Below are 27,913 nucleotides of genomic sequence, written 5' to 3' on the forward strand. Positions count from 1 at the left end.
CTGACTGCCCATCTATCTTCAGATTTCGTTGTTAGGTGACCTAAACTGGGATATGCTTAACACCCCGGCAGTCCTACAATCTAAACTAGATGCCCTCAATCTCACACAAATGATTAAGGAACCCACCAGGTACAACCCTAAATCCGTAAACATGGGCACCCTCATAGATATTATCCTGACCAACTTGCCCTTCAAATAGACCTCTGCTGTTTTCAATCAGGATCTCAGATATCACTGCCTCAATGCCTTTCTTCCGCTATGGGTCCGTGGTAAAACGACCACCCCTCATCACTGTCAAACATTCCCTATAACACTTCAGCGAGCAGGCCTTTCTAATCGACCTGGCCCGGGTATCTTGGAAGGATATTGACCTCATCCCGTCAGTAGAGGATGCCTGGTCGTTCTTTAAAAGTAATTTCCTCACCATCTTAAACAAGCATGCCCCTTTCAAAAAATGCACTTTGTTCACTTCAGATCTGACTGCCCTCGACCAGCACAAAAACATCCTGTGGTGTTCTGCATTAGCATCGATTAGTCCCCGCGATATGCAACTTTTTACGGAAGTTAGAAGAAGGAACCAATACACGCAGTCAGTCAGGAAAGCAAAGGCTAGCTTTTTCAAACAGAAATTTGCATCCTGTAGCTTTGACTGAAAAAGGTTTTGGGACACTGTAAAGTCCATGGAGAATAAGAGCACCTCCTCCCAGCTGCCAACTGCACTGAGGCTAGGTAACACTGTCACCACCGATAAATCCACGATAATCGAGAATTTCAATAAGCATTTCCGTATGGCTGGCCATGCTTTCCTCCTGGCTACCCCAACCCCGGCCAACAGCTCTGCACCCCCTGCAGCAACTTGCCCAAGCCTCCCCAGCTTCTCCTTCACCCAAATCCAGATAGCAGATGTTCTGAAAGAGCTGCAAAACCTGGACAACTACAAATCAGCCGAGCTAGACAATCTGGACCCTCTCTTTCTAAAATGGTCCGCCGCCATTGTTGCAGCCCCTACTACCGGTCTGTTCAACCTCTCTTTCGTATCGTCCGAGATCCCTAAAGATTGGAAAGCTGCCACAGTCATCCCCCTCTTCAAAGGGGGTGACACTCTAGACCCAAACTGTTACAGACCTATATCCATCCTGCCCTGCCTTTCTAAAGTCTTCGAAAGCCAAGTCAATAAACAGATCACTGACCATTTTGAATCCCACCGTACCTTCTCCGCTGTGCAATCTGGTTTCCGAGCTGGTCATGGGTGCACCTCAGCCACACTCAAGGTACTAAACGATATCATAACCGCCATCGATAAAGAACAGTACTGTGCAGCCGTCTTCATCGACCTGGCCAAGGCTTTCGACTCTGTCAATCACTGTATTCTTATCGGCAGACTCAACACCCTTGGTTTCTCAAATGACTGCCTTGCCTGGTTCACCAACTACTTCTCAGACAGAGTTCAGTGTGTCAAATCGGAGGGCCTGTTGTCCGGACCTCTAGCAGTCTCTATGGGGGTGCCACAGGGTTCAATTCTTGGTCCAACTCTTTCTTCTTTATACATCAACGATGTCGCTCTTGCTGCTGGTGATTCCCTGATCCACCTCTACGCAGATGACACCATTCTGTATACATCTGGCCCTTCTTTGGACACTGTGTAAGTTTTTGGTTTTATTAATTTATTGCCACCGGGGCCCGCCAGTGTAACTGCTAAACTGATTACTGACTACACTGTACTGCATGATTGTACTTTGTTTACTAACGCACTAGTTCTATTAGCTATGTTGACTATGACATTACTTTAGCCAACATGGGGACAACGATGTAGGCTGTGTGTAGCAGTTTTGATATGGTTTGGCTTGGAAAGGTGTTTTCGTCTGGTCACACACAGCTGATGTGTTGTGCATTGAAGTCCACAAGCAAAGGGAAAAGGTGAGCAGAGGAGAGTGCATAGACGCAGGAAGGAATACAACATGGCTGCTATGAAATTGAGCTGTGTTTACAGGGGTGAATTCCTCCCGCTGATTCTGTTGAAAACAGGGATAAACATACCTTGAATTTGTCCAATAGAAACTCTCATTTGCAACTGTTGGGCTAATGATTGCACCCTACATCAACTAGATGCAGTCAAGAGTGTGCATGGTGTTATTGATTGTGTCACTGTCTGTCCATGTGTCACTGTCTGTCGCCTCAAATTCTTTGCTCGATCTGTGTGGACCTACGTTGTAAACTTTCATTCATAGGCTAGGTTGTATCAACCTCATGACGGGTATAGAGAAAATTAGAGTATCATGTAGTAGCCTAAACCTATCACTGTTATGTTGAGCTGGGTGAATGGAATATGAATGACAGTAACCTAAATCTATCACTGTTATGTTGAGCTGGGTGAATGGAATATGAATGACAGTCATCCAATATGCTGTAATAGAAATAAGTCCATGCTCATGAAAAAAAACAAATCGTCCTCCCTCATCTTAAACGGCACCAACCACCACTGACAGTTAACTGCTTCTTCTTCTTATTCTGGCTGAAGTAACTATAGCAGGAGTCAAATAAATACTGTCCTCCCGACCTCTCCTCTGATTGGTTGATGCTTTCCACCTCTCCTCTACTTTGATTGGTTGATGTGGTTCCATTCAAGGTGGAGGGTGGTGACATGAGAGGAGGGTCCACAAGGCAAGCAGTTCTGTTAGTTCTCAAGTTTGTTTGCAGAGTTTAACCCCATTAGAAGGTGAACTAGAGACCAGCAACAACCGAATAGCAGAACTTCCACAGTGCTGCACAAGCCCTTCAGTTTCAGAACTTTTAGTTGCATCAAATCAGGAGCTTTCACTCAAAAACAGCAACGTGTTTCCTCACACACACAGAAAGACAGAGACAGACAGAGACAGACAGAGAGAAGGGGACCAGACAGAGAGAAGGGGACCAGACAGAGAGAAGGGGACCAGACAGACTAACCCTCAGCTTGTAGCTGGAAAGGTTGTGTCTTTCCCGGAGATGAAGATTCAGTTCGCTCCGCTAAACATCCCGCTGCGGAGGAGACTCCAGACAGCTGCTGTGCTGCAGTGGGTTTTCTCTTTCCTGGCGCTAGGTAAGTCTCTCTCTCTCTGTGTGTTTGTGTGTGGCGCTAGGTAAGTCTCTCTCTCTCTGTGTTTGTGTGTGGCGCTAGGTAAGTCTCTCTCTCGCTGTGTTTGTGTGTGTGGCGCTAGGTAAGTCTCTCTCTCTCTCTCTCTGTGTGTGTGTGTGCGTGCGTGCGTGCGTGTGTTTGTTTGTGTGTATATATGTGTGCGTGCGTGTGTGTGTTTGTTTGTGTGTATATGTGTGTGTGTGTGTGTGTGTGTGTGTGAGAGAGAGAGAGGGGTTCATTACACTGCCGTTAGTGTGGTGCTGCTGTAATGTTGCGCTACACTCGCATTAACATAACATTAACGCTAAACATGTGTATGTGACAAATACAATTTGATTTGAAGGGTAAATCAATTCGTTTGTTGCTAAATTAGGCTAACTCTGATTAGGCTAACTCTGATTAGGCTAGAGAGATTATTTCTCAGCAAAAGTAGGTAACACAAAGGCTTGCACAAATTAATCAATATCTTTATTGACTGTCTGGTCTAAGGTCAGTTTAGTGTGTGTCCCCATGACGATTAGACTGGTCCTAGGTTAGTGGTTAGGTTAGTATCTAATGGATCAGATTAGGATGGGGCAGGGTGACCTGGTCCTAGGTTAGTGGTTAGGTTAGTATCTAATGGATCAGATTAGGACTGGTCCTAGGTTAGTGGTGAGGGTTGTATAGTGTAACGGAGTGATATGCTTCTGGATAATCTAGGAACACCTGCTCCACAGCCTAACATGGCACTAATGGCGCCATGGAGGAGGTTCCTTTTTGGTGACGCTGCTGGTTAGTACGTTGTCAAGCGGGTGGTCACGTGTGTTTGTGAGCAGAGGACTGCTGGAGGGAGCCCAGTAAACGGGACAGTGGAGAAGCCAGGCAGTTAGCAGCATTATTCTATCCATTATAACAGCTGGAGGGAGTTCAGATTCTATACAGAGGATTCTAGAATGTCTGTGTTTTCTGGTCCATATGATTGGCTCTCTCTGGACTCCCTGACCTCACAATGATCTGATCTGTCTAACCCTTACCCTGTCTAATTCTTACCCTGACTCTGTCTCTGCTCTCAACAGTGAAGCTGGGGTCACCTTGGTAGGAGTAAGGGACAGGGGTACTGTGTATGTGTGTGTAGAGGGTAGTGGGTGAGAGTGCATGGCTGGCTTTCGCCCACTTGGCTCTGCTCACACACACCAATACACACACACACACACACACACACACACACACACACACACAGACATTTACTCTATGATCTCCTTTACCAACTATGTGAAATTATTCTCCTCCTGCCAATACCCCCCCCCCCCCCCCAGAGAGTAACAGACCAGTGACATGTCCTCCCTCTCCCCCCCCTCAGAGAGTAACAGACCAGTGACATGTCTTCCCCCCCCCCCCCTCAGAGAGTAACTGACCAGTGACATGTCTTCCCCCCCAGCCCAGTGCTGTCTAGCAGGCTATGTGTTGCTATGCGTCTCTGACTGGTGGGTTCTGGCTGCGCTGTATGCTGGTTGGCTGTATCTGGACAGGGACACACCCACAAGCGGGGGTCGGAGGTCAGAGTGGCTTCGGAACTGGAGCGTCTGGAAACACTTCAGAGACTACTTCCCTCTCAATGTAAGACCCTAACCTATAACCCTAACCCTAACCCTAACCTATAACCCTGGAAACACTTTAGAGACTACTTCCCTCTCAATGTAAGACCCTAACCCTAACCCTAACCTATAACCCTGGAAACACTTCAGAGACTACTTCCCTCTCAATGTAAGACCCTAACCTATAACCCTAACCCTAACCCTAACCTATAACCCTGGAAACACTTCAGAGACTACTTCCCTCTCAATGTAAGACCCTAACCTATAACCCTAACCCTAACCCTAACCTATAACCCTAACCTATAACACTAACCCTAACCCTACTTCCCTCTCAATGTAAGACCCTAACCTATAACCCTAACCCTAACCTATAACCCTGGAAACACTTCAGAGACTACTTCCCTCTCAATGTAAGACCCTAACCTATAACCCTAACCCTAACCTATAACCCTGGAAACACTTCAGAGACTACTTCCCTCTCAATGTAAGACCCTAACCTATAACCCTAACCCTAACCTATAACCCTGGAAACACTTCAGAGACTACTTCCCTCTCAATGTAAGACCCTAACCTATAACCCTAACCCTAACCCTACTTCCCTCTCAATGTAAGACCCTAACCTATAACCCTAACCCTAACCCTACTTCCCTCTCAATGTAAGACCCTAACCTATAACACTAACCCTAACCCTACTTCCCTCTCAATGTAAGACCCTAACCCTAACCCTAACCTATAACCCTGGAAACACTTCAGAGACTACTTCCCTCTCAATGTAAGACCCTAACCTATAACCCTAACCCTAACCTATAACCCTGGAAACACTTCAGAGACTACTTCCCTCTTAATGTAAGACCCTAACCTATAACCCTAACCCTAACCTATAACCCTGGAAACACTTCAGAGACTACTTCCCTCTCAATGTAAGACCCTAACCTATAACCCTAACCCTAACCTATAACACTAACCCTAACCCTGGAAACACTTCAGATACTACTTCCCTCTCAATGTAAGACCCTAACCTATAACCCTAACCCTAACCTATAACACTAACCCTAACCCTGGAAACACTTCAGAGACTACTTCCCTCTCAATGTAAGACCCTAACCTATAACCCTAACCCTAACCTATAACCCTGGAAACACTTCAGAGACTACTTCCCTCTCAATGTAAGACCCTAACCTATAACCCTAACCCTAACCCTAACCTATAACCCTGGAAACACTTCAGAGACTACTTCCCTCTCAATGTAAGACCCTAACCTATAACCCTAACCCTAACCCTAACCTATAACCCTGGAAACACTTCAGAGACTACTTCCCTCTCAATGTAAGACCCTAACCCTAACCCTAACCTATAACCCTGGAAACACTTCAGAGACTACTTCCCTCTCAATGTAAGACCCTAACCTATAACCCTAACCCTAACCCTAACCTATAACCCTAACCCTAACCTATAACCCTGGAAACACTTCAGAGACTACTTCCCTCTCAATGTAAGACCCTAACCTATAACCCTAACCCTAACCTATAACCCTAACCCTAACCTATAACCCTGGAAACACTTCAGAGACTACTTCCCTCTCAATGTAAGACCCTAACCTATAACCCTAACCCTAACCTATAACCCTAACCCTAACCCTAACCTATAACCCTGGAAACACTTCAGAGACTACTTCCCTCTCAATGTAAGACCCTAACCTATAACCCTGGAAACACTTCAGAGACTACTTCCCTCTCAATGTAAGACCCTAACCTATAACCCTAACCCTAACCCTAACCTATAACCCTGGAAACACTTCAGAGACTACTTCCCTCTCAATGTAAGACTCTAACCTATAACCCTAACCCTAACCCTAACCTATAACCCTGGAAACACTTCAGAGACTACTTCCCTCTCAATGTAAGACTCTAACCTATAACCCTAACCCTAACCCTAACCTATAACCCTGGAAACACTTCAGAGACTACTTCCCTCTCAATGTAAGACCCTAACCTATAACACTAACCCTAACCCTAACCTATAACCCTAACCCTAACCCTAACCTATAACACTAACCCTAACCCTAACCCTAACCTATAACACTAACCCTAACCTATAACCTTCTAACTACAGTACCTGTTTCTCCCCCCCTCCCCAGCTCATAAAGACGGTGGATCTGGACCCAGCTTCTAACTACATCTTTGGGTTCCATCCCCATGGTGTTCTGGTGGCAGGGGGTTTTGGGAACTTCTGTACAGAGGCGTCAGGGTTCTCCTCGCTGTTCCCCGGGCTGACCCCCTACCTCCTGATGCTGCCATTCTGGTTCAGAGTACCCTTCTTTAGGGACTACATCATGTGTGGAGGTTAGTACCCTAACCCCTGACTCCTGACCTTAATACCCTTCATTAGGGACTACATCATGTGTGGAGGTTAGTACCCTGACCCCTGACCCCTGACCCTAATACCCTTCATTAGGGACTACATCATGTGTGGAGGTTAGTACCCTGACCCCTGACCCCTGACCCTAGTACCCTTCTTCAGGGACTACATCATGTGTGGAGGTTAGTACCCTGACCCCTGACCCCTGACCCTAGTACCCTTCTTCAGGGACTACATCATGTGTGGAGGTTAGTACCCTGACCCCTGACCCCTGACCCTAGTACCCTTCTTCAGGGACTACATCATGTGTGGAGGTTAGTACCCTGACCCCTGACCCTAGTGCCCTTCTTCAGAGACTACATCATGTGTGGAGGTTAGTACCCTGACCCCTGACCCTAGTGCCCTTCTTCAGGGACTACATCATGTGTGGAGGTTAGTACCCTGACCCCTGACCCCTGACCCTAGTGCCCTTCTTCAGAGACTACATCATGTGTGGAGGTTAGTACCCTGACCCCTGACCCCTGACCCTAGTGCCCTTCTTCAGAGACTACATGATGTGTGGAGGTTAGTACCCTGACCCCTGACCCTAGTACCCTTCTTCAGGGACTACATCATGTGTGGAGGTTAGTACCCTGACCCCTGACCCCTGACCCTAGTGCCCTTCTTCAGAGACTACATCATGTGTGGAGGTTAGTACCCTGACCCCTGACTCCTGACCTTAATACCCTTCATTAGGGACTACATCATGTGTGGAGGTTAGTACCCTGACCCCTGACCCCTGACCCTAATACCCTTCATTAGGGACTACATCATGTGTGGAGGTTAGTACCCTGACCCCTGACCCCTGACCCTAGTACCCTTCTTCAGAGACTACATGATGTGTGGAGGTTAGTACCCTGACCCCTGACCCTAGTACCCTTCTTCAGAGACTACATCATGTGTGGAGGTTAGTACCCTGACCCCTGACCCCTGACCCTAGTACCCTTCTTCAGGGATTACATCATGTGTGGAGGTTAGTACCCTGACCCCTGACCCTAGTACCCTTCTTCAGGGACTACATCATGTGTGGAGGTTAGTACCCTGACCCCTGACTCCTGACCTTAATACCCTTCATTAGGGACTACATCATGTGTGGAGGTTAGTACCCTAACCCCTGACCCTAGTGCCCTTCTTCAGAGACTACATCATGTGTGGAGGTTAGTACCCTGACCCCTGACCCTAGTGCCCTTCTTCAGAGACTACATCATGTGTGGAGGTTAGTACCCTGACCCCTGACCCCTGACCCTAGTGCCCTTCTTCAGAGACTACATCATGTGTGGAGGTTAGTACCCTGACCCCTGACCCTAGTACCCTTCTTCAGGGACTACATCATGTGTGGAGGTTAGTACCCTAACCCCTGACCCCTGACCCTAGTGCCCTTCTTCAGAGACTACATCATGTGTGGAGGTTAGTACCCTAACCCCTGACCCCTGACCCTAGTGCCCTTCTTCAGAGACTACATCATGTGTGGAGGTTAGTACCCTGACCCCTGACCCCTGACCCTAGTGCCCCTCTTCAGAGACTACATCATGTGTGGAGGTTAGTACCCTGACCCCTGACCCTAGTGCCCTTCTTCAGAGACTACATCATGTGTGGAGGTTAGTACCCTGACCCCTGACCCCTGACCCTAATAACCTTCATTAGGGACTACATCATGTGTGGAGGTTAGTACCCTGACCCCTGACCCTAGTACCCTTCTTCAGAGACTACATCATGTGTGGAGGTTAGTACCCTGACCCCTGACCCTAGTGCCCTTCTTCAGAGACTACATCATGTGTGGAGGTTAGTACCCTAACCCCTGACCCCTGACCCTAGTACCCTTCTTCAGGGACTACATCATGTGTGGAGGTTAGTACCCTGACCCCTGACCCCTGACCCTAGTACCCTTCATTAGGGACTACATCATGTGTGGAGGTTAGTACCCTAACCCCTGACCCCTGACCCTAGTACCCTTCTTCAGAGACTACATCATGTGTGGAGGTTAGTACCCTGACCCCTGACCCCTGACCCTAGTACCCTTCTTCAGGGACTACATCATGTGTGGAGGTTAGTACCCTGACCCCTGACCCCTGACCCTAGTACCCTTCTTCAGGGACTACATCATGTGTGGAGGTTAGTACCCTGACCCCTGACCCTAATAACCTTCATTAGGGACTACATCATGTGTGGAGGTTAGTACCCTGACCCCTGACCCTAGTACCCTTCTTCAGGGACTACATCATGTGTGGAGGTTAGTACCCTGACCCCTGACCCTAATAACCTTCATTAGGGACTACATCATGTGTGGAGGTTAGTAACACTGAACTCTAACCACTAACCTTTGACCCTGATATCCCACTTCAGGGACTACATCATGTGTGGAGGTTAGTAACCCTGAACTCTAACCACTAACCTTTGACCCTGATATCCCACTTCAGGGACTACATCATGTGTGGAGGTTAGTACCCTAACCCCTGACCCCTGACCCTAGTGCCCTTCTTCAGAGACTACATCATGTGTGGAGGTTAGTAACCCTGAACTCTAACCACTAACCTTTGACCCTGATATCCCACTTCAGGGACTACATCATGTGTGGAGGTTAGTAACCCTGAACTCTAACCACTAACCTTTGACCCTGATATCCCACTTCAGGGACTACATCATGTGTGGAGGTTAGTAACCCTGAACTCTAACCTCTGACCCTAGTACCCTTCTTTAGGGACTACATCATGTGTGGAGGTTAGTACCCTAACCCCTGACCCCTGACCCTAGTACCCTTCTTCAGGGACTACATCATGTGTGGAGGTTAGTAACCCTGAACTCTAACCACTAACCTTTGACCCTGATATCCCACTTCAGGGACTACATCATGTGTGGAGAAAAGGCTGAGTGGTTAGTGTGTGTGTGTGTTTGTGTACACACTGTATTTTCTCAGTCACAGGGTTGTGAAAGTTTCTGTTGAAATATCTGACAACGCTGACCAAGTAGGTAACACTGACACACACACACACACACACACACACACACACACACACACACACACACACACACACACACACACACACACACACACACACACACACACACACACACACACACTGTGTACATACAGTGTGTGAGCTTGCATGTACTTGTGTGTGTGTCTGAGTGTTACCTTCAGTGTCAACAGGTCCTGAATACTCTCTCTGTGTCTACAGGGGGACATCCTGAATACATGTCTCTCTCTCTCTGTGTCTACAGGGGAACATCCTGGATACATGTCTCTCTCTCTCTGTGTCTACAGGGGAACATCCTGGATACATGTCTCTCTCTCTGTGTCTACAGGGGAACATCCTGGATACATGTCTCTCTCTCTCTGTGTCTACAGGGGAACATCCTGGATACATGTCTCTCTCTCTCTGTGTCTACAGGGGAACATCCTGGATACATGTCTCTCTCTCTCTGTGTCTACAGGGGAACATCCTGGATACATGTCTCTCTCTCTCTGTGTCTACAGGGTCACCATCAAATCAAACCGTATTTGTCACATGCGCCCAATATAACAGGTGTAGACCTTACTGTGAAATGCTTACTTACAAGCCCTTACCAACAATGCAGTTCAAGAAAGAGTTAAAAAAATATTTACCAAATAAACTAAAGCAAAAAATAATAAAAAGTAACACAATACAATAACGAGGCTATATACAGGGTATTACGGTACAGAGTCAATGTGGAGGCTATATACAGGGTGTTACGGTACTGAGTCAATGTGGAGGCTATATACAGGGTGTTACGGTACTGAGTCAATGTGGAGGCTATATACAGGGTACCGAGTCAATGTGCGGGGTAGGGGTAAAGGTAGGGGGGGGTGTCAATGTAAATAGTCCGGGTGACCATTTGATTAATTGTTCAGCAGTCTTATGGCTTGGGAGTAGAAGCTGTTAATTTGTTCCTAGACTTTTGGTCTTAGACTTTTGGTCCTAGGAAGCTTGCCCCCAGTGATGTACGGGTCGTCGTACACACTATCCTCTGTAGCGCCTAACGGTCAGATGCCGACCACTTGCCATACAAGGCGGTGATGCAACTTGTCAGGATACTCTCGAAGGTGCAGTTGTAAAAACTTTTGAGGATCTGGGGACCATTCAAAACATCCTGAATACGTGGGTGTGTAATTATGGTTAGGGTGTGTGATTACGGTTAGGGTGTGTGATTATGGTTAGGGTGTGTAATTATGGTTAGGGTGTGTGATTATGGTTAGTATGTGTGATTATGGTTAGTATGTGTAATTATGGTTAGGGTGTGTAATTATGGTTAGGGTGTGTGATTATGGTTAGGGTGTGTAATTATGGTTAGGGTGTGTGATTATGGTTAGGGTGTGTGATTATGGTTAGGGTGTGTGATTATGGTTAGGGTGTGTAATTATGGTTAGGGTGTGTGATTATGGTTAGGGTGTGTGATTATGGTTAGGGTGTGTAATTATGGTTAGGGTGTGTGATTATGGTTAGGGTGTGTGATTATGGTTAGGGTGTGTGATTATGGTTAGGGTGTGTGATTATGGTTAGGGTGTGTAATTATGGTTAGGGTGTGTGATTATGGTTAGTGTGTGTAATTATGGTTAGGGTGTGTGATTATGGTTAGGGTGTGTAATTATGGTTAGGGTGTGTGATTATGGTTAGTGTGTGTAATTATGGTTAGGGTGTGTGATTATGGTTAGGGTGTGTAATTATGGTTAGGGTGTGTGATTATGGTTAGGGTGTGTGATTATGGTTAGGGTGTGTGATTATGGTTAGGGTGTGTGTGTGTGTTTGTAATAAAGGTTAGGGTGTGTAATTATGGTTAGGGTGTGTAATTATGGTTAGGGTGTGTGTGTATTGTGTGTGTGTAATTAGGTTTAGGGTGTGTGTGTGTAATTGGGGTTAAGGTGTGTGTGTAATGTGTGTATTATGTGTTCATGCCAGGTCTGGTATCCAGTGAGAAAGCCAGTCTGTCCTACCTGCTCTCAGCTTCTAGAGGAGGTAATGTGGCGGTGGTGGCTGTAGGGGGCGCTCCAGAGGCTCTAGACGCCCGGCCAGGAGCTCTCACCCTTCAGATTCTACACCGCAAGGGATTCATCAAACTGGCACTAAAACACGGGTAGGTCTGAGACCTGGGCAGGTCTGAGACCTGGGCAGGTCTGAAACATGGGCAGGTCTGAAACCTGGACAGGTCTGAAACCTGGACAGGTCTGAAACCTGGGCAGGTCTGAAACCTGGGCAGGTCTGAAACCTTGGCTGGAACATTGCCAAGGTGCGGCTGTTTCTTTTCAGGGTGATACAGAGAGACTCATTCATGCTTTTATTACAAGCAGGCTTGACTACTGTAATGCTCTCCTGTCTGGTCTACCCAAGAAAGCCATTGGTCAACTGCAAACCATACAGAATGCTGCAGCACGGGTACTGACCAGGACCAGATGGAGAGCACACTTTACACCAGTTTTACACCAGATAATTACATGTTTTAAAACCTTTTCTCAATATAGGGGGTGCTGTTTCAACGTTACCATTTATCGTTCCCAAATTAAACTGCCTCGTACTCAATTCTTGCTCGTACAATATGCATATTATTATTACTATTGGATAGAAAACAATCTCTAGTTTCTAAAACCGTTTGAATTATGTCTGTGGGTGAAACAGAACTCTTTCTGCAGCGAAATTCATGACAGGAACTGCGAAGGTCTGAAAACGAGGCTCTGTTCTCAGATCAGTTTAAAGCTCTGTATGTATCCTATGGGTCGACATGAACTGCACCCGCCTTCCCCTGGATGTCAGTAACCAATGAGAATTGGAATGAAGTTTCTACGTAGATCTCAGACCTTATAAAAGGTCATGGCATGGGGGGAGCGCTCCTTTCGACGTTTGTCAAGACGCAATGGAGAACCTCAGGATGGCATGCTCAAAAGCTCTCGTTATAGGCCTAAGTTATATCCGTCTGTGATTTAATTTGATATAGGTGTTAGAAACATCATAACGAAGTTATTTTAAACCGAGTTATATCAGTTTATGCGAGTATATTGCTATTTTCGGAATTTCCTTAGTATTGCGTTTTGAGGATTTGGGCATGTCTGCGCCACATAGCTATTGTTAGCTGCTAGTTCCAAAGTTGAAGACGACGTTTTACAACCGAGCAACGATTCTTTTGGACAAAGGACAACTTGCCCAAGATTCTGATGGAAGCTCGTCCAAAAGTAAGAGCTATTTATGATGTTATTCCGTATTTATGTGGAAAAATGTAAATGGATTTGTCCGCCATTAATTGCGGCACTAGTCTGGCTGTAACGCACACTGTATGTCTAGTAACGTTAATTTAAAAAATCTAACTCAGCGGTTGCATTAATAACTAATGCATCTTTCATTTGCTGTCCAACCTGTATTTTTTAGTCAAGTTTACGATTATTTATCGATTAGATTAGGTGCCTCTCCAAGATGGCGCCGGCCAGAATGCATGAACTGTTGCTACTGATCACATTGTATAACCACGATTTGTGCTGCTAAATATGCACATTTTCGAACAAAACCTATATGCATTGTGTAATATGATGTTACAGGACTGTCATCTGATGAAGTATATCAAGGTTAGTCAAAAATTATATATATTTTGCTGGATTGTTACGATCGCTAACCTTTGCTGCTGGTAAATTGCTTGTGTTTCTGGCTATTGTGGTAAGCTAATATAATGCTATATTGTGTTTTCGCTGTAAAACACTTAAAAAATCTGAAATATTGGCTGGATTCACAAGATGTTGGGCTTTCATTTGCTGTACGCTGTGTATTTTTCAGAAATGTTTTAAGATGAGTAATTAGGTATTTGACGTGGGTCTCTGTAATTATTCTGGCAGCTTCGGCACTATTTCAGATTGCAGCTGCAATGTAGAACTGTGATTTATACCTGAAATATGCACATTATTCTAAAAAAACATATGCTATACAATAAATATGTTATCAGACTGTCATCTTATGAAGTTGTTTCTTGGTTAGTGGCTATATATATCTTTATTTGGTCGAAATTGTGATGGCTACCCATGCAGGAAAAAAATGGTGGGAAAAAAAAGTTGTGTCTTTTGCTATCGTGGTTAGCTAATAGATTTACATATTGTGTCTTCCCTGTAAAACATTTTTAAAAAATCAGAAATGATGGCTGGATTCACAAGATGTGTATCTTTCATCTGGTGTCTTGGACTTGTGATTTAATGATATTTAGATGCTAGTATTTACTTGTGACGCTATGCTAGGCTATGCTAGTCAGCTTTTTTACTGTGGGGGGTGCTCCCGGATCCGGGATGCTGTGCAAGTAGAAGTTAAATATCTTTTTTATTTAACTAGGCAAGTAAGTTATGAACAAATTCTATTTACAATGACGACACTGGGCAATTGCGCGCCGCCCTGTGGGACTCCCTGCCGGTTGTGATGGCTGTCTCACATGGCCGTTTCACGGGATCCAAATGTGCTATTTTGAGTGTTTTTTTGCGTTGTTTGTAACATATTTTGTAGATAATGTTTCTGCCACTGTCTCTTATGACCGAAAAGAGCTTCTGGATATCAGAACAGTGATTACTCACCTCGAACTGGACAAAGATTCTTTCTTTAATGAGTCCGACGCGAAGGATATACTGTTTTTCCTGACCAGGCCCAAATCCCCGTCATTCACATGGAGATACAGGGGTGCCTTGTGGATGATCTGGATGCCTTGTAGGCGAGTGGATAACCCGGCACTACCATCCGTCCTATTGGCCAACGTGCAATCACTGGAGAATAAACTGGATGAGTTCCTTTCGAGACAATCCTACCAACGGGACATTAAAAACTGTAATATCTTATGTTTCACCGAGGCGTGGCTGAACGACGACATGGATAACACACAGTTGGCTGGGTTTTCAGTGCATCAGTAAGACAGAACAGATACCTCCGGTAAGACGAGGGGGGGTGGTATGTGTCTTTGTCAAAAACAGCTGGTGGGCGATCTCAAGATATTGCTCGCCTGAGTACCTTATCATAAGCTGTAGACTACACTATCTCACTATCACACTATCCCTCATAGATATCATCCTAACCAACTTGCCCTCCAAATACACTTCTGCTGTTTTCAACCAAGATCTCAGCGAGCACTGCCTCATTGCCTGCGTCCGTAATGGGTCATTAATGCGGTCAAACGACCAACCCTCATCACTGTCAAACGCTCCCTAAAACACTTCAGCTAACAGGCCTTTCTAATCGACCTGGCCCGGGTATCCTGGAAGGATATTGACCTCATCCCGTCAGTAGAGGATGCCTGGTTATTCTTTAAAATGTCTTCCTCACCATCTTAAATAAGCATGCCCCATTCAAAAAATGTAGAACCAGGAACAGATATAGCCCTTGGTTCACTCCAGACCTGACTGCCCTTGACCAGCACAAAAACATCCTGTGGCATACTGCATTAGCATCAAATAACCCCCGTGATATGCAACTTTTCAGGGAAGTTAGGAACCAATATATACAGGCAGTTAGGAAAGCTACGGCTAGCTTTTTCCAAACAGAAATGTGCATCCTGTAGCACAAACTCCCAAAATTCTTGGACACTAAAGTCCATGGAGAATAAGAGCACCTCCTCCCAGCTGCCCACTGCACTGAGGCTAGGAAACACTTTCACCACCGATAAATCCACGATAATTGAGAATTTCAAGAAGCATTTCCTTACGGTGGCCATGCTTTCCACCTGGCTTCCCCAACCCCGGTCAACTGCCCTGCACCCCCCACAGCAACTCACAGCAACTCGCCCAAGCCTCCCCATTTCTCCTTCACCCAAATCCAGATAGCTGATGTTCTGAAAGAGCTGCAAAATCTGGACAACTACAAATCAGAAGCGCTAGACACTCTACTCAACAAATTGGATGCAGTCTATCACAGTGCCATCCGTTTTGTCATCAAAGCCCCATATACTACCCACCACTGCGACCTGTATGCTCTCGTTGACGGGCCCTCGCTTCATACTCGTCTCCAAACCCACTGGCTCCAGGTAATCTACAAGTCTTTGCTAGGTAAAGCCCTGCCTTATCTCAGCTCACTGGTCACCATAGCAGCACCCACCCGTAGCACGCGCTCCAGCAGGTATATCTCACTGGTCACCCCCAAAGCCAATTCCTCCTTTGGCCGCCTTTCGTTCTATGCTGCCAATGACTGGAACAAACTGCAAGAATCACTGAAGCTGGGGACTCATATCTCCCTCACTAGCTTTAATTATATCCTCCTGATTCCTGCTGACAAGCAAAAACTAATGCAGGAAGTACCAGTGACTCGCTCAATACGGAAGTGTTCAGATGACATGGATACTAAACTAGAGGATTGTTTTGCTAGTACAGACTGAAATACAGTACCAGTCAAAAGTCTGGAGACAACTACATTTACATTTACATTTAAGTCATTTAGCAGACGCGCTTATCCAGAGCGACTTACAAATTGGTGCATTCACCTTATGATATCCAGTGGAACAACCACTTTACAATAGTGCATCTAACTCTTTTAAGGGGGGGGGGGTTAGAAGGATTACTTTATCCTATCCTAGGTATTCCTTAAAGAGGTGGGGTTTCAGGTGTCTCCGGAAGGTGGTGATTGACTCCGCTGACCTGGCGTCGTGAGGGAGTTTGTTCCTCCATTGGGGTGCCAGAGCAGCGAACAGTTTTGACTGGGCTGAGCGGGAACTGTACTTCCTCAGAGGTAGGGAGGCGAGCAGGCCAGAGGTGGATGAACGCAGTGCCCTTGTTTGGGTGTAGGGCCTGATCAGAGCCTGAAGGTACGGAGGTGCCGTTCCCCTCACAGCTCCGTAGGCAAGCACCATGGTCTTGTAGCGGATGCGAGCTTCAACTGGAAGCCAGTGGAGAGAGCGGAGGAGCGGGGTGACGTGAGAGAACTTGGGAAGGTTGAACACCAGACGGGCTGCGGCATTCTGGATGAGTTGTAGGGGTTTAATGGCACAGGCAGGGAGCCCAGCCAACTACTCATTCGAGGGTTTTTCTTTATTTTTACTATTTTCTACATTGTATAATAATAGTGAAAACATCAAAACTATGAAATAACACACATGGAATCATGTAGTAACCAAAAAAGTGTTAAACAAATCAAAATAGATTTGAGATTCTTCAAAGTAGCCACCTTAATGCGTTTGACCAATCAGTTGTGTTGTGACAAGGTAGGGTTAGTAAACAGAAGATAGCCCTATTTGGTTTAAAGACAAAGTCGATATTATGGCAAAAACAGCTCTAATAAGGGAAATGACAGTCCATTATGACTTTAAGACATGAAGGTAAGTCAATGTGGAAAATTTCTTCAAGTGCAGTCGTAAAAACCATCAAGCACTATGATGAAACTGGCTCTCATGAGGACCGCCACAGGAAAGGAAGACCCAGAGTTACCTCTGCTGCAGAGGATAAGTTCATTAGAGTTACCAGCCTCACAAATTGCAGCCCAACTAAATGCTTCAGAGTTCATGTAACAGACACATCTCAACATCAACTCTTCAGAGGAGACTGCGTGAATCAGGCCTTCGTGGTCGAATTGCTGCAAATAAACCACTACTAAAGGACACCAATAAGAAGAAGAGTCCTGTTTGGGCCAAGAAACATGAGCAATGGAAATTAGATCGGTGGAAATCTGTCCTTTGGTCTGATGAGTCCAAAATTGAGATTTTTGGTTCCAAACGGCGCGTCTTTTTGAGACGCAGAGTAGGTGAACGGATGATCTCCGCATGTGTGGTTCCCACCTTGAAGCATGGAGGAGGAGGTGTGATGGTGTGGGGGTGCTTTGCTGGTGACACCGTTGGTGATTTCTTTAGAATTCACAGCACACTTAACCAGCATGACTACCACAGCATTCTGCAGCGACACGCCATCCCAACTGCTTTGAGCTTTGTGGGACTATCATGTATTTTTCAACAGGACAATGACCCAACACACCTCCAGGCTGTGTAAGGGCTATTTGACCAAGAAGAAGAGTGATGGAGTGCTGCATCAGATGACCTGGCCTCCACAATCACCCGACCTCAACCCAATTGAGATAGTTTGGGATGAGTTGGACCTCAGAGTGAAGGAAAAGCAGCCAACAAGTGCTCAGCATATGTGGGAACTCCTTCAAGAATGTTGGAAAAGCATTCCAGGTGAAGCTGGTTGAGAGAATGACAAGACTGTGCAAAGCTGTCATCAAGGCAAAGGGTGGCTACTTCTAAAATATATTTTAATTTGCTTAACACTTTTTTGCTTAGTACATTATTCCAAATGTGTTATTTCATAGTTTGATGTCTTCACTATTATGCTACTATGTAGAAAAGCCATGCGAGATGCTAATCCAGATGATTATAAAAAATCCTGCTATCAGATGAATCATCAAACAGGCAAAGCCTCAATACAGTACTAAGATTGAATCCTACTACACCTGCTCTGACTCTGGTCAGATGTGGCAGGGCTTGCAAACTATTACGGACTACAAAGGGAAACCCATTCGCAAGCTGCCCAGTGACGCGAGCCTACCAGACGAGCTAAATGCCTTTCATGCTCTCCTCGAGGCAAGCAACACCGAAGCATATAATACGAGACCACTATCTGTTCTGGATGACTGTGTGATCACGCTCTCCGTAGCTGATGTGAGCAAGACCGTTAAACAGGTCAACATTCACAGGGCCGCGGGCAAGACGGATTACCAGGACGTGTACTCAGAGCATGCGCAGACCAACTGGAAAGTGTCTTTACTGACATTTTCAACCTTTCCCTGACCGAGTCTGTAATACCTACATGTTTCAAGCAGACCACCATTTTCCCTGTGCCCAATAAAGCGAAGGTAACCTGTCTAAATGACTACTGCCCCGTAGCACTCACCTCTGTAGCAATGAAGTCACTTGAAAGCGTGGTCAATCAACACCATCATTCCAGAAACCCTAGACCCACTCCAATTCGCATACCGCCCCAACATATCCACAGGTGACGCAATCTGAAATGCACTCCACACTACCCTTTCCCACCTGGACAAAAGGATGAATATTGTTCATTTGGGGATCCCGGGTGGCGCAGCGTTCTAAGGCACTGCCTCTCAGTGCTAGAGGCCTTCACTACAGACCCTGGTTCAATTCCAGGCTGTACCACAACCGGTCGTGATTGGGATTCCCATAGGGTGGCGCACAATTGGAGCAGCGTCGTTCAGGTTTGTTCGGGGTAGGCCGTCATTGTATATAAGAATTTGTTCTTAACTGACTTTTCTAGTTAAATAAAGGTTAAATAAAATAAAAAAATGGCCTACAGCTCATCGTTCAACACCATAGTGCCCACAAAGCTCATCACCAAGCTAAGGACCCTGGGACTAAACACCTTCACCTGCAACTGGATCCTGGACTTCTTGACGGGCCACCCCCAGGTGGTAAGGGTAGGCAACAACACATCCGCCATGCTGATCCTCAACACTGGGGCCCCTCAGGGGTGAGTGCTTAGTCCCCTCCTGTACTCTCTGTTCACCCACGATTGCGTAGCCAAACACAAATCCAACACCATCATCAAGTTTGTTGATGACACAACGGCGGTAGGCCTGATCACGACAACGATGAGACAGCCTATAGGGAGGAGGTCAGAGACCTGGCAGTGTGGTGCCAGGACAACAACCTTTCTCTCAACGTGAGCAAGACAAAGGAGCTGATCGTGGACTACAGGAAAAGGAGGGCCGAAAATGACCAACAAACCATCATGGTCCAAACACACCAAGACAGTCGTGAGGGGACGACAACGCTGAAAAGATTTGTTATGGGTCCCCAGTTCCTCAAAAAGTTCCACAGCTGCACCATTGAGAGCATCCTGACCGTTTGCATCACCGCCTGGTACGGCAACTGCTCGGCATCCGACCTTATGGCACTACAGAGGGTAGTGTGTACGACCCAGTACATCACTGCCAAGATAATCCATCCACCAAGCCTCTTGCCATCCAGGACCTCTATATTAGCCACTCAAGTCATAGACTATCTGCTATCGCACGGCAAGCGGTTCCAGAGCACCAAGTCTAGGTCCAAAAGGCTTCTTAATAGCTTCTACCTCCAAGCCATTAGACTGCTGAACAATTAATCAAATGGCCACCTGGACTATTTGCATTGACCCCTCAACCCCTTTTGTTTTTTACCCTGCTGCTGCTCGCTGTTTATTAACTATGCATAGTCACTTTACCCTTAACTACATGTACATATTACCTCAATTACCTCGACTAACCTGTATCCCGGCACATTGACTCGGTACCGGTACCCCCTGTATATAGCCTCAATATTGTACTTTTTATTGTGATATTTTATTTATTTTTACTTTAGTTTATTTGGAAAATATTTTCTTAAATCTTATTCTCTTAAAACGGCATGGTCGGTTAAGGGCTTGTAAGTAAGCATTTCACAGTAAGTTCTACGCCTGTTCTATTTGGTGCAAGTGACAAACATTTGATTTGATTTTAAAGGCTCTGCACTGGCTGCCTGTGAGTTTTTAAGATTAATTTTAAGATTCTTCCATTGGTTTTTAAATCAATCCATGATTGTTCACCCCAATACATGTCAGACATGTTTTAAGTTATGTACCCAGTAGGTCCCTCAGGTCCTCTGGCCTTTTAACTATCCCAAAGCCTAGGACCAGGAGGCATGGAGAGACAGCCTTTTAACTATCCCAAAGCCTAGGACCAAGAAACATGGAGAGACAGCCGTTTAACTATCCCAAAGCCTAGGACCAAGAGGCATGGAGAGACAGCCTTTTAACTATCCCAAAGCCTAGGACCAAGAGGCATGGAGAGACAGCCTTTTAACTATCCCAAAGCCTAGGACCAAGAGGCATGGAGAGACAGCCTTTTAACTATCCCAAAGCTTAGGACCAGGAGGCATGGAGAGACAGCCTTTTAACTATCCCAAAGCCCAGGACCAGGAGGCATGGAGAGACAGCCTTTTAACTATCCCAAAGCCTAGGACCAAGAGGCATGGAGAGACAGCCTTTAGTTACTATGACCCAGCCTCTGGAATAGCCTGCCAGATAACCTGAGGGGCCCTAACTGGGGACATTTTTAAAAGAGATCTTAAAACATACCTTTTTAGCTTTAATTTTCCTCAGGGTGCTTTTATTCATTCAGCTTTTATTGTTATTCTTTAGTTTTTAATCCTCTTATTTTTGTTGTGTAGTATTGCACATTTTTTCTATGTTTTTTCATTTGTTTTTTCCTGTGAAGCGCATTGCGTTGAATCCATGCCTGAAATGTACTGTAGAAATAAAGCTAGATTTTATGTTAATGTACTGTATCTATAGGGCTCAGTTAGTACCCGTGTTCTCCTTTGGGGAGAATGAGCTCTTCGACCAGATGACCAACCCTGCCGGCTCGCCGCTCCGCTGGCTACAGGACCACCTGCAAAGGCTCATGGGAGTGGCACTGCCGCTGTTCACCGGGAGAGGAGTGTTCCAGTACAGCTTTGGTCTACTGCCCTACAGACAGCCCATACACACTGTTGGTACGAGACACACACACACTTTCTCCCCTATCTCTCCAGTGTATTTGTATTTATGATGGATCCCCATTAGTTCCTGCCAAGGCAGCAGCTACTCTTCCTGGGGTTTATTATGGATCTCCATTAGTTCCTGTCAAGGCAGCAGCTACTCTTCCTGGGGTTTATTATGGATCTCCATTAGTTCCTGCCAAGGCAGCAGCTACTCTTCCTGGGGTTTATTATGGTTCCCCATTAGTTCCTGCCAAGGCAGCAACTACTCTTCCTGGGGTTTATTATGGATCCCCATTAGTTCCTGCCAAGGCAGCAGCTACTCTTCTTGGGGTCCAAACATATTAAAGCACTTATATTACATATAAAACTAAATATAAAACTGTACATCATATAAAATGATTACACCACTACATATCTACAATACAAAATGTTTAATACCACCACACAACAATATCACAATGTATGAGTGTGTCTGTACCTTTGTGTGTCTCTTCACAGTCCCCGTTGTTCCATAAAGTGTATTTTTACCAGTTCTTTCAAATCTGATTCTACTGCTTGCATCAGTTACCTGATGTGGAATAGAGTAGTCATGGCCCTATGTGGTACTGTGCGCCTCCTATAGTCTGTTCTTGACTTGGGGACTGTGAAGAGACCTCTGGTGGCATGTCTTGTGGGGTAGGCATGGGTGTCCGGGATGTGTGCCAGTATTTTAAACAGACAGCTCGGTACATTCAGCTTGTCAACACCTCTTACAAAAACAAGTAGTGATGAAGTCAATCTCTCCTCCACTTTGATCCAGGAGAGACTGACATGCATGTCATTAATGTCAGCTCTCTGTGTACTTGTAAGGACCAGCCGTGCTGCCCTGTTCTGAGCCAACTGCAATTTTCCCAAGTCCCTCTTTGTGGCACCTGACCATCCCAGTGGGTTATATAGATGTTATATAGATATGGATGAAACCTCTTCCTCCCTCCCATCTCTCTACCCCCTCTCTCTCTCTCTCTCTCTCTCTCCAGTGGGAAGGCCTATTCCAGTGGTCCAGACCCCCCCCCCCCCCTCTCTCTCTCTCTCTCTCTCTCTCTCTCTCTCTCTCTCTCTCCAGTGGGTAGGTCTATTCCTGTGGTCCAGACCCCCTCTCTCTCTCCAGTGGGTAGGTCTATTCCAGTGGTCCAGACCCCCCCTCTCTCTCCAGTGGGTAGGTCTATTCCAGTGGTCCAGACCCCCCCTCTCTCTCCAGTGGGTAGGTCTATTCCAGTGGTCCAGACCCCCCCTCTCTCTCCAGTGGGTAGGTCTATTCCAGTGGTCCAGACCCCCCCTCTCTCTCCAGTGGGTAGGTCTATTCCAGTGGTCCAGACCCCCCCTCTCTCTCCAGTGGGTAGGTCTATTCCAGTGGTCCAGACCCCCCCTCTCTCTCCAGTGGGTAGGTCTATTCCAGTGGTCCAGACCCCCTCTCTCTCTCTCCAGTGGGTAGGTCTGTTCCAGTGGTCCAGACCCCCCCCCCCCTCTCTCTCTCTCTCTCTCTCTCCAGTGGGTAGGCCTATTCCAGTGGTCCAGACCCCCCTCTCTCTCTCTCCAGTGGGTAGGTCTATTCCAGTGGTCCAGACCCCCCTCTCTCTCTCTCCAGTGGGTAGGCCTATTCCAGTGGTCTAGACCCCCTCTCTCTCTCCAGTGGGTAGGTCTATTCCAGTGGTCCAGACCCCCCCTCTCTCTCCAGTGGGTAGGTCTATTCCAGTGGTCCAGACCCCCCCTCTCTCTCTCCAGTGGGTAGGTCTATTCCAGTGGTCCAGACCCCCCCTCTCTCTCCAGTGGGTAGGTCTATTCCAGTGGTCCAGACCCCCTCTCTCTCTCTCCAGTGGGTAGGCCTATTCCAGTGGTCCAGACCCCCCCCCCCCCTCTCTCTCTCTCTCTCTCTCTCTCTCGCTCTCGCTCTCTCTCTCGCTCTCTCTCTAGTGGGTAAGCCTATTCCAGTGGTCCAGACCCCCCTCTCTCTCTCTCCAGTGGGTAGGTCTATTCCAGTGGTCCAGACCCCCCTCTCTCTCTCTCCAGTGGGTAGGCCTATTCCAGTGGTCCAGACCCCCTCTCTCTCTCCAGTGGGTAGGTCTATTCCAGTGATCCAGACCCCCCTCTCTCTCTCTCTCTCTCTCTCTCTCTCTTCAGTGGGTAGGTCTATTCCAGTGGTCCAGACCCCCCCCCCTCTCTCTCTCCAGTGGGTAGGTCTATTCCAGTGGTCCAGACCCCCTCTCTCTCTCTCCAGTGGGTAGGCCTATTCCAGTGGTCCAGACCCCCCTCTCTCTCTCTCCAGTTGGTAGGTATATTCCAGTGGTCCAGACCCCCCTCTCTCTCTCTCCAGTGGGTAGGTCTATTCCAGTGGTCCAGACCCCCTCTCTCTCTCTCCAGTGGGTAGGCCTATTCCAGTGATCCAGACCCCCCTCTCTCATCTCTCTCCAGTGGGTAGGTCTATTCCAGTGATCCAGACCCCCCTCTCTCTCTCTCTCTCCAGTGGGTAGGCCTATTCCAGTGATCCAGACCCCCTCTCACCTCTCTCCAGTGGGTAGACCTATTCCAGTGATCCAGACCCCCCCCCCCTCTCTCTCCAGTGGGTAGGCCTATTCCAGTGATCCAGACCCCCTCTCTCTCTCTCTCTCCAGTGGGTAGGCCTATTCCAGTTATCCAGACCCCCCTCTCTCTCTCTCTCTCTCCAGTGGGTAGGTCTATTCCAGTGATCCAGACCCCCTCTCTCTCTCTCTCTCCAGTGGGTAGGTCTATTCCAGTGATCCAGACCCCTCTCTCTCTCTCTCTCTCCAGTGGGAAGGCCTATTCCAGTGGTCCAGACCCCCTCTCTCTCTCTCTCTCTCCAGTGGGTAGGTCTATTCCAGTGATCCAGACCCCCTCTCTCTCTCTCTCTCTCCAGTGGGTAGGTCTATTCCAGTGATCCAGACCCCCCTCTCTCTCTCTCTCTCCAGTGGGTAGGTCTATTCCAGTGATCCAGACCCCCCTCTCTCTCTCTCTCTCCAGTGGGTAGGTCTATTCCAGTGATCCAGACCCCTCTCTCTCTCTCTCTCTCCAGTGGGTAGGCCTATTCCAGTGGTCCAGACCCCCTCTCCCACTAAGGATGATATAGACGGTCTCCATTCTCTCTACCTGGAGGGCCTCACTACGGTGTTTGAAGACAACAAGGACAACTACGGCATTGCACCAGACAAACACCTCCACTTCATCTAGACACACATCTGTGTGAAGAGTTGTTCACACGTATAATCAGAAGAAAAATAAGATTTACAGATGAACCCAAAGATGCTGCAACACCTTGTAGAGTTCTAGCTGGAGGTTAGGGTTCTGTAGGGTTTTATAAAACATCACAATACGTTGCAGAGCGTTGGATTTGCCTGCTGTGGGGCAAGGAGACCCCCGACAACTGCGTGCCATTTTCAAGGAATTGTTAAATAAATGTTGTAATATCAGCATCTCTTGAAGAGCTTAGTCAGAACAACAAATGTCAGATTATTCCATGGAAAACGGTTCCACACATGTAGCTCTATCAGAGTTATACAGCAAGAAACTGCTTTCATGATCAGTAAACATCAATGATCATGTAGTTTCAGAGACGGGTAGCCTATCTATATCGGCAACCGTTAATTGGATATTTGAGTGATATGAAATACACTGAACAAAAATATAATCGCAACGTAAAGTGTTTGTCCAATGTTTCATGAGCTAAAATAAAAGATCCCAGAAAATGTTCCATACAAACAAAAATATTATTTCTCTCAAATGTTGTGGACAAATTTGTTTACCTCCCTGTTAGTGAGTGTTTTTCATTTGCCAAGATAATCCATCCACCTGTCAGGTGTGGCATATCAAGAAACTGATTAAACGGCATCATATGGCAGCAGTTTTACGGGCGCCTAACCAATTGTGCTATTGTGTTTGTTTTTTCACGTCATTTGTAACTTATTTTATACATAATGTTTCTGCCACCGTATCTTACGGCAGAAAAGAGCTTCTGGATATCAGGACAGCGATCACTCACCTCGGATTAGACTAAGATTTTTTCTTCAACAAGCAGGACGCACAGGATGTCCTTCAGACACCTGACAAGGCCAACATCCCTGTCACTGGCAAGAGAAAGAGACGCAGGTACAGAGGACACAGAGCAGGGTCACTCATAAGGATCCGCAGACGGTGAGTGGGAAAGCTGCCGTTAGCGTTCAATATTACTTGCCAATGTGCAATCTTGGACAATAAATTAGACGAGGTACGATCACGAATATCCTACCAACGGGACATCAAAAACTGTAACATCTTATGTTTCACGGAATCCTGGCTGAATGCCGACATGGATATTGAGCTAGCGGGATACACGCTGTACCGGCTAGATCGAACAGCACACTTCGGTAAGATGAGGGGGTGAGGTCTGTGCATATATGTAAACAACAGCTGGTGCACAAAATCTAAGGAAGTCTCTAGATTTTGCTCGCCTGAAGTAGAGTATCTTATGATAAGCTGTAGACCACACTATTTGCCTAGAGAGTTTTCATCCATACTTTTCGTGGCTGTTTATTTACCACCACAGACGGATGCTGGCACTAAGACCGCACTCAGTCAGCTGTATAAGGAAATAAACAAACAGGAAACCACTCACCCAGAGGCGGCGCTCCTAGTGCCCGGGGACTTTAATGCAGGGAAACTAAAATCAGTCTTACCAAATTTCTATCAAAATGTTAAATGGGCAACCAGAGGGGGAAAAAATCTAGAAATAAAAAATAATTATTATTTCACCTCTATTTAACCAGGTAGGCCAGTTGAGAACAAGTTCTCATTTACAACTGAGACCTGGCCAAGATAAAGCAGTGCGACACAAACAACAACACAGAATTACACATGGAATAAACAAATGTACAGTCAATAACACAATAGAAAAAGTCTATATACAGTGTGTGCAAATGGGGTCAGGAGATAAGGCAATAAATAGGCCATTGTAGTGTAGTATTTACAATTTAGCAAATTAAACACTGGAGTGATAGATGTGCAGATGATGATGTGCAAGTAGAGATACTGGTGTGCAAAAGAGCAAAAAAGTAAATAAAAACAATATGGGGATGAGGTAGGTAGATTGGATGGGTTATTTACAGATGGGCTGTGTACAGCTGCATCGATCGGTAAGCTGCTCAGATAGCTGATGCTTAAAGTTAGTGAGGGAGATGTAAGTCTCCAACTTCAGGGATTTTTGCAATTTGTTCCAGTCATTCAGTCATCATGGAGGTATATCTCACTGGCAGCAGAGAACATTCAGTCATCATGGAGGTATATCTCACTGGCACCAGAGAACATTCAGTCATCATGGAGGTATATCTCACTGGCAGCAGAGAACATTCAGTCATCATGGAGGTATATCTCACTGGCAGCAGAGAACTGTGGGTAGAGCTGGAGTCATCATGGCTAACAGATAACTGGAAGGACCAGTGAGATATACCTGCTGGAGCGCGTGCTACGGGTGGGTGTTGTTATGCTGACCAGTGAGATATACCTGCTGGAGCGCGTGCTACGGGTGGGTGTTGCTATGCTGACCAGTGAGATATACCTGCTGGAGCGCGTGCTACGGGTGGGTGTTGCTATGCTGACCAGTGAGATATACCTGCTGGAGCGCGTGCTACGGGTGGGTGTTGCTATGCTGACCAGTGAGATATACCTGCTGGAGCGCGTGCTACGGGTGGGTGTTGCTATGCTGACCAGTGAGATATACCTGCTGGAGCGCGTGCTACGGGTGGGTGTTGCTATGGTGACCAGTGAGATATACCTGCTGGAGCGCGTGCTACGGGTGGGTGTTGCTATGCTGACCAGTGAGATAAACCTGCTGGAGCGCGTGCTACGGGTGGGTGTTGCTATGCTGACCAGTGAGATATACCTGCTGGAGCGCGTGCTACGGGTGGGTGTTGCTATGCTGACCAGTGAGATATACCTGCTGGAGCGCGTGCTACGGGTGGGTGTTGCTATGCTGACCAGTGAGATATACCTGCTGGAGCGCGTGCTACGGGTGGGTGTTGCTATGCTGACCAGTGAGATATACCTGCTGGAGCGCGTGCTATGGGTGGGTGTTGCTATGCTGACCAGTGAGATATACCTGCTGGAGCGCGTGCTACGGGTGGGTGTTGCTATGCTGACCAGTGAGATATACCTGCTGGAGCGCGTGCTACGGGTGGGTGTTGCTATGCTGACCAGTGAGATATACCTGCTGGAGCGCTACGGGTGGGTGTTGCTATGCTGACCAGTGAGATATACCTGCTGGAGCGCGTGCTACGGGTGGGTGTTGCTATGGTGACCAGTGAGATATACCTGCTGGAGCGCGTGCTACGGGTGGGTGTTGCTATGGTGA

General features: G+C 46.8%; 1 protein-coding gene across 3 annotated transcripts; it reads left to right on the forward strand.

Annotated features, from left to right (window-relative positions):
- The first annotated feature begins 2,628 nt into the window (after positions 1-2,628).
- LOC139534794 (2-acylglycerol O-acyltransferase 1-like) lies at positions 2,629-25,453 on the forward strand. Of its 3 annotated transcripts, none has more exons than XM_071334249.1 (6): positions 2,629-3,076; positions 4,530-4,708; positions 6,824-7,028; positions 12,000-12,174; positions 21,353-21,552; positions 24,608-25,453. In XM_071334249.1, exons 1-6 carry the CDS (start codon positions 2,983-2,985, stop codon positions 24,760-24,762), a joined length of 1,008 nt encoding a protein of 335 aa, XP_071190350.1. In that variant the 5' UTR covers positions 2,629-2,982; the 3' UTR covers positions 24,763-25,453. The 3 variants fall into 3 exon arrangements, with proteins under 3 accessions (XP_071190350.1, XP_071190352.1, XP_071190351.1); XM_071334251.1 differs by lacking the exon at positions 24,608-25,453 and adding an exon at positions 23,069-23,205 and having other exon boundaries at positions 2,647-3,076; XM_071334250.1 differs by lacking the exon at positions 2,629-3,076 and adding an exon at positions 3,739-3,883.
- Positions 25,454-27,913: the final 2,460 nt, after the last annotated feature.

This window comes from Salvelinus alpinus, chromosome 11, assembly GCF_045679555.1.
Source record: "Salvelinus alpinus chromosome 11, SLU_Salpinus.1, whole genome shotgun sequence".
NCBI classification, from domain to species: domain Eukaryota; kingdom Metazoa; phylum Chordata; class Actinopteri; order Salmoniformes; family Salmonidae; genus Salvelinus; species Salvelinus alpinus.